Source organism: Mustela erminea, chromosome 9, assembly GCF_009829155.1.
Source record: "Mustela erminea isolate mMusErm1 chromosome 9, mMusErm1.Pri, whole genome shotgun sequence".
Lineage (NCBI taxonomy): Eukaryota > Metazoa > Chordata > Mammalia > Carnivora > Mustelidae > Mustela > Mustela erminea.
In genome coordinates, this window is record NC_045622.1 from 14,607,514 (window position 1) to 14,620,816 (window position 13,303).

Consider the following 13,303-nt stretch of genomic DNA (forward strand, 5'->3'; position numbering starts at 1 on the left):
AGAGTCGGATGCTTACCCAGCTGAGGTAGCCAGATGCCCCTAGGATTCCTCTTTATGTCTTGGTTTCCCCACCTGTAAAATAGAGATATTGGTGGTACCTATTTCCGAGAATTCTAGTGATGATTTTTTTTTTTTTGGATGCTCACTGAAAGACAACTTTTTGTTACTTTTATGTACAGAAAATTCGAAAGCATCCACTTAGCCTAGTTTGGTGGCTAGTTCTTTAGCCTTTGCCTTTTCTAAGTTGGCAATGTAAGCCACCGACTTTGCACCCTGGACGGTGCCTCCCAAGTGTCGGCAGATCTCGTCATATCTGTCAATGTCATTTGTCCTGACGGCTTCCACCAGCTTAGCCAGAATCCTTTGTCTTCTGAGTTAACCTGTGTGAAGGCAATAGTGGTACAGGTCTTCCAGCCTGCCAATAGTGGTGCAGGTCGCCCCAGCCTGGCCTTCCCCTTGATAATGCTAGCCGGGAACCCCCATCCTATGACACAGGGCAGGCAGGAAGACAGCCAGCTCAACGGGATCCACACCATATGCAATCACTAACAGCTGAGACTTCCTGTTTTCCACCAAGGTGGTGACAGTGTTAACCCCAGCTCAAAGCACAATCAGCCTCTTAGTGGGGACATTCACTTTGCTGACAGCTTTCTTCTCAGCCCCAGCCAACAATCTCTGCTTCTTCCTTGCTTTGTCTCTGGTCTGTATTTGTGGGCCCGCTTAAGCAATTGAGTGGCTGTTTGGTGGCCTAACACCTGGGTGAACCTGTTAATCACAGGAGGCGCTTGTAGACCTTTACAGAGCAACCCTTTGCTGCTGCAGCCGGAGGTAGTGGTCCCATTTGACAAAGCAGGTGAGGTCCCTTTTGGATGGGATGTCTTGTCCAATGCCAAAATTATTGGGCCTTTTCTCAAACAGGGGATTGATCACCTTCTTGGCCTCCTGCTTCTTCACTACAGCAGGGGCTGGGACCACCTTGTTCCCCTTAATCACCCTTTCTTTTGTCATCGTGAATGGCAGGAGCGAGTTTTGTAGGGGAACTAATGAGATAATCCATGAATGAGATAATGCATTACTTTAGAGTAATGCCTGGCTCATTTTAAGTGTTCAGTAAGCGTTAAGGAATATACAAAAGATAAAAAGAGACAGTGTCATCAGGAGAAAAGCTGGCTTTGAATCCTGGCCCTACCATTCACAGACTGTTTGAGTTTGGAGAGGTGTTTAACTTCTTTGATCCTCAGTGTCCTTATCTGGGTTGTTGTAAAGGGTTAGAGATAACGTATAAAGTACCTGACACAAAATAAACACTCAGTAAAAGAATGCTGTTTATCCATTTCAGCAGTGGGTGAGTGCTGTAGAGTTGAGCCAATGGTGAGGGATGAAATGATATAGGATGTCAGAAAGAACTGCTTAATCAGGTCTATTCAAAGTCTGACTTTTGGCTTTGGAGAATTGCCAACAGAATCAGAAAACTGGATCTGAGTTTTATTTCCATTATAAACTGGCTTAGAACTTTGAGTAAATTTCTTTTCTTTAAAGATTTTATTAATGGGGAGCCTGGGTGGCTCAGTGGGTTAAAACCTCTGCCTTTGGCTCAGGTCATGATCCCAGGGTCCTGGGCTCGAGCCCCCATCCCCGCTCTCTGCTTGGCAGGGAGCCTGCTTCCCCCCACCAATTGCCTCTCTGCCTACTTGTGATCTCTGTCAAAAAAATAAATAAAAACTTAAAAAAAGTAAAGATTTTATTTATTTATTTGAGAGAGAGCAAGAGAGAGGGTGTGTGAGCTGGACAGAGGGAGAGGGAGAAGCAGACTCCCCAGTGATCAGGGAGCCCAATGCAGGGTCAAATCCAGGACCCTGGGATCATGGCCTGAGCTGAAGGTGGACACTTAACTGACTGAGCCACTCAGGCACCCCGTGTAAATTTCTTAAACTTGTCATCATCTTCTTCATCTATAAAATATCCTTTTTTTTTTTTTTAAAGGTATAGAATTTAGAAGCACCTTCCTGGCTCGGTCTAGGAGCACCTACCTGGCTCTGTTGGTAGAGCATATGACTCTTGACCTCCGGGTTGTGAGTTCAAACCCTACGTTTATTTAAAAATAAAATCTTTATTTTTAATTTTATTTTATTTTAAAGATTTTATTTATTTGATAGAGAGAGACACAGCAAGAGAGGGAACACAAGCAGGGAGAGTGGGAGAGAGATCAGCAGGCTTCCCACAGAGCAGGGAGCCCAATGTGGGGCTCAATTCCGGGACTTTGGGATCATGACCTGAGTCGAAGGCAGACACTTAACGACTGAGCCACCCAGACACCCTAAAAATCTTAAAAAAAAAAAAAGATATAAACCATAAAAATTCACTCTTTTAAAGTGTATAATCTGTGGTTTTTAGTATAGTAACAAAGTTGTGCAACCCTCACCTGTAATTGCAGAACATTTTCTTCACTTCAGAAAACAAATCTTACTCCCCATTCCTTCCCTCTCCTAGTGACTTGAAGCTTTATTTCCTATTTTATGGATTTGCCTACTGTGGACAGTTCACATAAATGAAATGAACAGTTTCAGAGCAAGTCCTCCCATATAAGATATGGTCTTTCATGACTGCCTTCCTTCACTTAACATAATATTTTCAAGGACAATCCATGTTTATCATGTATCAATATCTTTTTATGGCTGATACTCCACTGTACAGATATACCACATTTTGTCTTCCATTCATCTATTGATGGACATTTGCATTGTTTTCACTTTTTTTGGCTATTATGAATAATGTTTCTAGGAACATCATTGTAAAAATTTTGTATGAGCATATGTTTTTTAAAAGATTATTTATAAGTCATCTCTACATGCAGCATGGGCTCAAACTCACCACCTGAGTCACATACTCTTCTGACTGAGTCAGCCAGGTGCCCCTGTATAAACATATGTTTTTAATTTTCTTGGATATATACCAAGGAGTGAAATTGATAGGTCATATGGAAACTATGTTTAATTTTTGAAAAACTGCCCACTGTTTTTCCAAACATCTGCACTATTTTACATTTCCACCAGCATTGTGAGAGGGTTTTAATTTCTCCAAATTCTCACCAACACTTATTATTATAGCCATCCTATTGGGTTTGAAGTGGTATCTCATTGTGGTTTTGATTTGCATTTCCCAAAGAACTAAGGATGTTGAGCATCTATCTTTTCATGTGCTTTTTGGTTATTTGTATACTTTCTTTGGAGACACGTTATTTTGCCCATTTATTCATTTATTTATTTAATATGTGTGTATGTATGTATGCAATGTCTACAACCAGCATGGGGCTTGTACTTAGGACCATAAAATCAAGAGTCACATACTCTACAGACTCAGCCAGCCAGCCAGACATTCCTATTTTGCCCAATTTCAAATTAGCTTTTTTTTTTTTTTTTTAAGATTTTACTTATTTATTTGAGAGAGAGAAAGAGTAGGGAAAGGGCAGAGAGAGACAAGCAGACACCCTGCTCAGTGGGAAGCCCCACAGTGGGGTTTCATTATGGCCTTAGCCAGAGTCAGAGGCTTAACCGCTTAACCCACTGAGCCACCCAGTCACCCTAAAATTACCTTTTTATTGTTGAGTTCTAAGAGTTCTTTATATATTCTGGATACTAGTCCCTTAGGCACAGCAGTTTGTTTGTAGATTAAGTGATATAGTGGCTATGAGAGCTTTATAAACTGTAAGAGGTGTCACTAATTAAACGAAGGTGATTACAGACAGTGAAAGGACAGCAACATGAGGTCCCACCGCTATAGGGCGAGCCCCCGTACCTCCTCGGCAAAACCTGCCCAGCAGCCGGGTACCGACACATTCCCCACCCCACGGAGTCCCGCCTTCCGCCCTTTGACCCGCGCCATTTCCGGTTGGAGACGTGGCTCGAGGCCGCCATCTTGGCAAAAGGCAAAGCGGTAGCGGTTCTTGACAGGGGGGCAGCAGGTCTGGAGCGGCCGGTGCTCCCCTTCCCCTGACCCCAGCCCCAGTGGAGCGGGAAGCGCGGGTGAACCCCCCACCGTCCTCACCATGGTAAGACCCGAGCCAGGCCGAATTCCGAGGATCTGGCTTCGGTCGTCCGCTCTGCCTGCCGGACGGCCTGGTGCTGGAGACGAGGAGTCCCGCCCCGAGGGCCTGGAGCCGGGCGCTTCCCTAGGGATCGGCAAGCAGTGTGGCCTTCCCCGCCCTGTGTCCGACCTCCCGGGAGATCCGAGGGACCTGTCTGCAGTCCCTCTCCCGTTGCTCCCACACCCCTTCCCCACCCCCCCTACCCAACTGGGCACCCTCCTCTGCTGGGCCCGGGGTGTTTGCTGTTCGAGAACCTCTTGGTGGTGTGGCTTGGACCCTCGCGCTGCAGACCTCGCACCTCGGCGCTAGTGTCCAGCGGGTTTTATGGGCGCCGGGCTCGGCCGATTGGGCTTCTCTTGTGGGGGTGGGGGGGCTCCCTGTCTTAGGGAATCAGCTCCGCTGATCCCCGGTGTTTGGTAGGCCCGGGATACTCGAAATCCAGATCCATTGGTGTTCGGGGCTTCTTTTGTTTGCTCGGAAGGGGGAAATAGAGGAAAGTTCGAAAGGAGGCGTAGAACAGGAAGGAGTAACTTCTGACACGAATCTGTGGGACCCAGGTGTCCCTGAAACCTTCCACTACTACAGAATTTAGGTGTGTCCGTTTATCTGCGGTGTATGGAGCGTTGGGAAAAGGTGAGCGAGTCCTAGAGAACATGGGCGTTCTGTTTTCAGGGAACTTAGGGTTCTGGTGAAGTCAGATGTGTTGTTGGCATATCGTTCTCAGAGAGAGGCTGACTCCTCTCAGGAGGAGGAGTAAGAAGGTATTATACCGGGGGACCTGTTACTTGCCTTCACATTCGGGATCTTTGTGTTCTCATCTGTGGTAGAGGGGGAAAAATTAATGTGTGTGAGGATGGGACCGACAAAACACAGTGGTGACTCCATGAAATCTTGCTTCATCACAATTTGCGGGTATCTATGAAGTAGGAGAAATCCTTTGGTTTCAAATGAGCCAGTAATTTATTTTTTTAGTGTACTTTATGCCTTTCAATCTTTTGAAGGATTTTCTTATTTTCTAGTTAATAGATTAATAGTTGATTTAAAGCATCTTCCTACATACTTGAGATGACGTGTAATTTGGTGCCGGTCTTACTAAGTTCTGCTGACACCCCCCCCCCCTTTTTTTTTCTTTTTAAAGATTTTATTTATTTGACAGACAGAGATCACAAGTAGGCAAAGAGGCAGGCAGAGAGAGGTGGAAGCAGGCTCCCCACCGAGCAGAGAGCCCGGTGCAGGGCTCAATCCCAGGACCCTGAGATCATGACCTGAGCCGAAGGCAGAGGCTTTAACCCACTGAGCCACCCATGCGCCCCAGCTGACAAACTTTCTAGATGGAATGGTGGTCTTTCAACCACTGAAAGGTTTTTGTTTTCAGCTTCAGGCAAATTGCATCTAGACTGTTTGCCTCATAAAACTTTACTGTTGGACATAAACTTTCCAAAAACTCCTTTGTTCATTTCCACTAGGAGTCTCAGTATTTGGATGGTGATTTTTTAATTCCTTTTCTGTTTACATCTTGGTTGTATTTGTAGTTAATTTTGGAGGATATTATAATTTTAATAGCAAAATTAAACCCTAGTATTATATAAAGTGGATATAATCTTTACAAAAATCTTGTTTGTTGAAAAGTTCTTAAACTTAATATTTTTAGTTCATTGATAACTGAGAGATGGTAAAGCCCTAGGTGTTAAGTGATAAACATAAAATATGTTTTGCATGTCATTTGGATATCTGTGCATATACATACAGTTGTGTCATAAATATATGAATAAATAAATATGCATTTTTAAAAGATTATATGGGACTTGACCCAGATACCCAGATTGGTGTATTCTGGAGAAAAACTAGGTACATTCTGCTCTGTTGAGTCTTTTTTTTTTTTTTTTTTTTTAAAGATTTTATTTATTTATTTGACAGAGAGAGAGGCAGGCAGAGAGAGAGAGAGAGAGGGAAGCAGGCTCCCTGCTGAGCAGAGAGCCCGATATGGGACTCGATCCCAGGACCCTGAGATCATGACCTGAGCCGAAGGCAGCGGCTTAACCCGCTGAGCCACCCAGGCGCCTGCTCTGTTGAGTCTTAAAAGTTACTAAGTATTATTTCTGTGTAATGTTTTTGGGTCTTATTCCTTTACAGAGAGATCCCTGGACAGTGGAATTGTTCAAATAGGGTGACATTTTGTAAGATTTCTTGGATCTGAAAGTTGCGTGAAAACTTCTGAAAGTTGGGATACCTGGCTGACTCAGTCGGTAGAGCATACGACTCAGTCTTGGGTGGTGAATTCAAGCCCCACATTGGGATGTGGAACCTACCTAGAAAAAGAAGAATAATAAAATAAAACTTCTGAAAGTTGATTTTTCCTCAACATTGTATTATAAATTTTAATTTTTTAAAAAAAATATTTTAAAAATTTATTTGACAGAGAGATAGCAAGAGCAGGAACACAAGCTGGGGGAGTGGGAGAGAGAAAAGCGGGCTTCCTGCTGAGCAGGGAGCCAGATGTGGGGCTTGATCCCAGGACCCTAGGATCATGATCTGAACTGAAGGCAGACGTTTAGACTGAGCTACCCAGGCACCCCAAATTTTTCAAACATCCAGAAAAGCTGAAACAACTTCACAGTGAACACCTGTATGAGGAGTAGTTAGATTCTGTAACATTTCACTATGGTTGTTCCATCACTCATTTAATCATCTAGCCAGCCAAGTCTCTCTCTCTCTTTTTTTTTAAAATGCATTTCAGAGTAAATTGCACATATCAGTACATAAATGTTGTGTGTGGGTTTTTGTTTTGTAGCTATATCATGTCCTTATTTCAGATTTGTAAAGTTGATACACAGTGGTAGCATAAGTTTTAAGTGGAGGAGCCTAGGTGGTGCTGTTGGTTGTGTCCAGCCCTTGGTTTCTGCTTGGGTCATGATCTTGGTGTCCTGAGATTGAGCCCTGTTCAGGCTCTGTGCTCATTGTGGAGTCAGCTTGGGACTCTCTCTCCCTCTTCCTCTTGCTCCCTACTGCTTGTGCTCTCTCTCTCGCAAATACATAAATCTTTTTTTTTTTTTTTAAAGATTTTATTTATTTAGTTGACAGACAGAGATCACAAGTAGGCAGAGAGAGAGGAGGAAGCAGGCTCCCCATGGAGCAGAGAGCCGGATGTAGGGCTCGATCCTAGGACCCTGGGATCAGGACCCTGGGATCACGACCTGAGCTGAAGGCGGAGGCTTTAACCCACAGAGCCACCCAGGTGTCCCTCAAATACATAAATCTTAAAAAAAAAAAATTTAGCTAGATGTAATAAATGTTGATTTTTGAAAAATAAATCACCTTTGGCTTTAGCCTAAGATCTTACCTTAGCTGAAATTAAGAGTTGGATGCTTACCCGACTGAGCCACCAAGGCGCCCCAATAAATTTAAATTTGAATAAATGACATGAAGTCTCATGGTAGCAACAGTCTGTAAGATCTTTGCTTACCTACAGAATGCTGTTCTTATTCACTCAGTAGAGCAGTGAATGAACTAGAGTGGACACATTCAATATAAATAATAGTATTCAGTCCCAAAAGTCATTAGTTATTAGAAAGCTAGATTTGGGTTTGTGTGGGTGATCTGTACATACTGAGGGAGAAACTGAAATCCTACATGGTAATATCAGTCCCCAATTGGGGGTTATTATGCTTTTATTTTCTTTTTATATAATACAGCAGCTGCACAGCTTTTTGTTTCCTTTATGTATCTTTTTGAGTGTTGTTTCAGAGAACCGGAAAAGAATGAAAATGATTTTCTTGAGTTTCCGTTGATTTGCCATCTACTTATTCTCCAAATAGAAAGTTTACTGCAAAAACCGAGAACAGTGTCCTTTTATTTTTATTCTTTACAAGAAACTTGTGATGAGCTTAAAACTCTCACTGAGTAACTTTCCAAGTTTTGGGTTTTGTATGTGATGTAGATTTTATTGTAATTTTCCCTCTGCTTCTCTCATGCAAACAGGAAAGACAAAATGGTCCTTTATGACACTTGTAGAAACTACCCTTAATATGATTATGAATCATATATAAATGAATATACATATATATGACAATATTTATATATATATCCTCATTACAGTGAATTACAAAAGAGAAAGTGTTTAAATCTGAAAGTGAGAAATATGAAAGTATTTAGAGCTTTGAGGAACTCTTTGGCTTTTTTTCTTCAGAGAATTATGCTTGTTTGTGCTGAATTACTACCTTTTATTTTCGGCTATCTGTCACTAGTGAGGATGAAGGAATGGTACAGCAGCTTGTCTCACATACCTACTGTGCACACTCATGATTTGTTTGGATGAGGTACTTGCCTTTTAGCAGCTTAGTGTTCATGTAAAATACTGTTCCGAAGTAGTTGCCACTGGAGCAGTGGGTGTAAAGTGAAGGTATTGTACATTTTTAGTTGCTGTAAAGTTTTCAGATGCTTAACTTGTAAAATCATAAAGATGGGAAATCACTTTAGATTTCATATGAACTAATCTCTATTTTGGGGAAGCAGTTAAGTGACTTATGCAATACACAGTGATAGAGGCAGAACAGAAACCTAATGCTTTAGGTTTCTTTTCTTTTCTTTTCTTTTTTTTTTTTTTAAAGCTTTTATATTTATTTATTTGACAGACAGAGATCACAAGTAGGCAGAGAGGCAGGCAGGGGTGGGGGGAGCAGGCTCCTAGCGGAGCAGAGAGCCTGACACGGGGCTCGATCCCAGAACCCTGGGATCATGACTTGAGTGGAACGCAGAGGCTTTAACCCACTGAGCCACCCAGTCACCCCTTAGGTTTCTTTACTCAAAGAACTTTCTGATTTGTGTAGTTAAATCTGGGTAGAAGAGAGTTGTTATTTAATCCAAACATAAATTATGATATATTCAAGCTGTTTAAGTATTATTAAAAGAAAATTTGTCTGACAAAGCTCAACTTAATGTGTGGTTTTTTTTTTTTTTAATTAAACAATCTTGGAGAGATCATCTAATTTTTGGGCCTTCAGTATTTAGATCTATAAAAACAATCAAGGGCTCTTGAAGGGTCCTGTTAGGTCTAAATGTTCTTTTCCAAAAATGAAAAAAAATTAAAACAATTTTATAGAGAATCATACTTACTCACTCTTCCCCAGAGAAAATCAGATCAAATTACAGTTGGAAAAATTAACTTACCTTTTAGTGTATACTGGATTTTAATAATTGTTAAACATTGGTAAACCCTGATATGAAGGGAAGCTTTATTATTTCAAGGCATTTATGGAAATGAATATTAACTTAGAATAGGTTAAATTTATCTTGTTTAGAGGTGACCTTATGTTCCAGAGGTGACATGAATAACATAGTGAATAGAAACCTGTATTAGCTTTGTGGTCTCTCTGATTGTGGTATCTTGGGTATTTGGAGGCTTAGAGCCATACTTTAAAGTGGGCACTTTGATCCTACTTTGGGAGCCTTATTTTGCTTGTACCTGTGTAATGGAATGACTCAAAGTCTCAGAGTTTTCCAGCGTAGGTCCTACTAAAACCCCGGTGTTTCTTCATCTTTACACACTCAGATCCCCCAGTTAATCAAAGTATAATTCTTTTATTATGGGAGGGGCAGAGGGAAAGGGAGAAGTAGACTCCCCACTGGGCAGGAAGCCCAACATGGGACTGGATCCCAGGATCCCTGAGATCATTACCTGAGCCAAAGACCGACACTTTACTACCTGAGCCACCTGCGCGCCCCAGTCTTGTGACCAGGAGTCACAAGCTGTACTGACTTAGCCAGCCGGGTGCCCCTGCCCTCCTTTTTGTTTTTAATTGGCTATAATTTACATACCATAAAATTTTAAATTTAAATTTTAAATTTAAATTTTAAATTTTAAATTCTATGATTCAATAGATGTGTTAGTATATTCACAGAGTTGTACGACCATCACCACTATCTAAGCTTAGAACATTTTCATAACCCCAAAGAGAAACTCCATACTTATTAGCAGCCACTCATTTCCCTTTCCCAGCCTCTGGCAACCACTAATCAATCTACTTGCTTCTCCGGATTTGCTATTCTGGATATTTCATATAAATGGAACCATGTAAGATGTGGTCTACTTTCTTTCATTTAGCACAGTATTTTCAAAGTTCATCCATGTTCATTTATTTTTATGATTGAATAATATGCCATTGTATGGATAAACCACATTTTGCTTATTCATTCATCGTTCGGTAGACTTGGGTTTTCACTTTTTAGCTTATTTTTAGCTTATTTTCATTATTATGAATAATGCTGCTATGAACAAGTCTTTATGCAGTACAGCTATTTTCTCAGGGATAATTTTGGAGCAGAAGTCCTCCTTCTTTGGACATATGTGGCATGTAAGCCTTCATTGACCAGCACAGAGACTTACCTGCTTGTCATGTGTAAGCTGAAACAGTTTTTTATTTAAAAGAATTATTTTTTTTGGCCAGAAATATGTAGATGGTTGAAACATGAACCTCCTATAAAAATTAATGTGAAATTGAATTTCTTGAGTACATTTGGTTTTAGCCTTCTGAACAAATAACTTGGCTTGGTAATAATTTTAGGTCAGTTTTGTCTCCTTAGTGATTAAAATATTACCATTATTTGTGTACCAAAAATTACCCCTCCCCTTATCTGAAGAAATATTTATTTTGTATTGCTAATTTAAAGTTAAAGACGGGGTGCCTGGTTGATTTAATTGAGCGTCTGCCTTTGGCTCAGATTATGATCCCAGGGTCCTGGGATCAAGCCCCACATTTCTGGGGGGTTGGGGTCCCTGGTCATCGGGAAGCCTGCTTCTCCCTTTCCCACTCCCTCTGCTTGCTTTCCCTCTCTTGTTGTGTCTGTCAAACAAATAAATAAAATCTTAAAAAAAAAAATACAAAGTTTGGGGCGCCTGGGTGGCTCAGTGGGTTAAAGCCTCTGCCTTTGGCTCAGGTCATGATCCCAGGGTCCTGGGATCGAGCCCCGTGTCGGGCTCTCCGCTCGGCTGGGAGCCTGCTTCCCCCCTCTCTCTCTCTGCCTGCCTCTCTGCCTACTTGTGACCTCTGTCTGTCAAATAAATAAATAAAATCTTCTAAAAAATATGTATATATAAAGTTAAAGACAGGGAATTGCCACAATGTAAACTTTAGATATCTTATGATTTTATATGTCATTTATATCTTAATAAAACCAAATTAAAAAATAAAAATCTATACTCAAAATAAAAATAAAGTTAAAGACATAGAATGGAGGATTTCTTTTGAGAAATATGTGTTATAACCATTTTGCATTTTTATTCTTTCTCTGGTATCCTTTACTATACTCAGTATATCCTCTTTCCTCATACAAAGGTGATGGCAAAAACCTCCCAACTGGTTAGTGATGGGAAAACTACATTTCTTGAGTACAAAACTATTTATTTATTTATTTATTTATTTTATTTATTTTTTTTTTTTTAAAGATTTTATTTATTTATTTGACAGAGAGAAATCACAAGTAGTCAGAGAGGCAGGCAGAGAGAGAGAGAGGGAAGCAGGCTCCCTGCTGAGTAGAGAGCCCGATGCGGGACTCGATCCCAGGACCCTGAGATCATGACCTGAGCCGAAGGCAGCGGCTTAACCCACTGAGCCACCCAGGCGCCCCAAAACTATTTATTTTAAATAAATATAAATATCTGGGGGAAAGTGATTGGTTTTGGACTTTTAAACTAGCTTATTTGCCATTCTTAAAGTAATCAACTGGTAATTTTTATACTCTGTACCTCTCTAAAGGTCTAAAACATTTTCTGCTCTTTTAATTTATTTTATTTTATTTTAATTTTAGTTAAAATTTGACAGAGAGAGCACAAGTAGGCAGAGCAGCAGGCAGAGAGAGAGGGGGAAGCAGGTTCCCCTCTGAGCTGGGAGCCCGATATGGGGCTCCATCCCAGGATCCCAGGATCATGTACCCGAGCCAAAGGCAGAGGCTTTAACCCACTGAGCCACCCAGGTGCCCCAGCCTCCTGTTTTTCAGTAAGGATCATCTCAGTGGGGCAGAGTGAGTTCATGTCTGGGTAAATCCGACCATGGGCTCTAAGTTCTTGCAGTATCTTGGAGGCTTTGTTCCATTGGATGTGCTCAGTGACCAGAGAATCTGTGTCTAAACTCTTAAGTTCAGTATTACTCTGCAATTTTTAGCATTTGCACTAAAAATTCAGCACTCTTTGGGCCACCAGCCTTGTGTTCAGCCCCACTGTTTGGCTTGGGCACATCTACCAATTCCTCCAATATAGTGACGGGATGGCACACATTGCTTCTGTAAAGTGACTTCCTTCAGGTACTTGGTGGCTTTCAGATATACATACCCTTGATGGCTTGGAAGGTTTCACATGTGTTCTTAAAGTGAACACAAAGATATGAACCTCTTGATTTCCATGATTTTGTAGGGTTGTCTGGGTCAAGTGAGTAGTGAACCATTTTCAGAGATCACCTCAGGCTGCTTATGGGAATAGCTAAAAACTTTTTAATTCTATGCAGCATAGAAGTAACTTTAAGCTGGGATAATTAAATTTCTGTGTAGAGTTGATAGTAGCAACAATAAAAATCCATTTGATAGAGGGAAATTATTTGTACAAGATACAGATCACTTTTCCAGTATAATTTTTTTTTTAAAGATTTATTTGACAGAGATCACAAGTATGCAGAGAGGCAGGCAGAGAGAGAGGTGGGGCGGTAGAGGGGGAGCAGACTCCCTGCTGAGCAGAGAGCCAGATGTGGAGCTCCATCCCAGGACCCTGGGGGTCATAACCCGAGCTGAAGGTAGAGGCTTAACCATTGAGCCACCCAGGCGCCCTGGTATAAATTGTTTTTACATAGCTGCTTGGAAAGAAACATGATGGTAGTTATCTCCCAAATACCTAGTTACCTATTCTTGATGGATAAGGACATTGTGTTCTCCTATTATTTTTTTATTTTTTATTTATTTATTTATTTTTTAAAGATTTTATTTATTTATTTGACAGAGATCACAAGTAGGCAGAGAGGCAGGCAGAGAGAGAGAGAGGAGGAAGCAGGCTCTCCGCAGGGCAGACAGCCCGATGCGGGGCTCGATCCCAGGACCCTGGGATCATGACCTGAGCCGAAGGCAGAGGCTTTAACCCACTGAGCCACCCAGGTGCCCCGTGTTCTCCTATTATTATTACAGAACTATTTTGATGTACTTAGACTATAAGAATATTTGAATTAACTAACTTGTTTTTTC

The 13,303-nt window shown here is 41.3% G+C and overlaps 1 protein-coding gene and 1 pseudogene across 1 annotated transcript in view; one reads left to right on the forward strand and one right to left on the reverse strand.

The window, feature by feature from the left end:
- Positions 1-198: 198 nt before the first annotated feature.
- Positions 199-1,008, reverse strand: LOC116598755 (annotated as a pseudogene).
- Positions 1,009-3,881: 2,873 nt separating this feature from the next.
- ARCN1 (archain 1) overlaps positions 3,882-13,303 on the forward strand; it is a 29,910-nt gene continuing 20,488 nt past the window's right edge. The window contains exon 1 of the mRNA XM_032356328.1: positions 3,882-4,048. Coding sequence (XP_032212219.1) covers positions 4,046-4,048 — 3 coding nt within the window. The 5' untranslated portion in view covers positions 3,882-4,045. The remainder of the gene's footprint in view (positions 4,049-13,303) is intronic.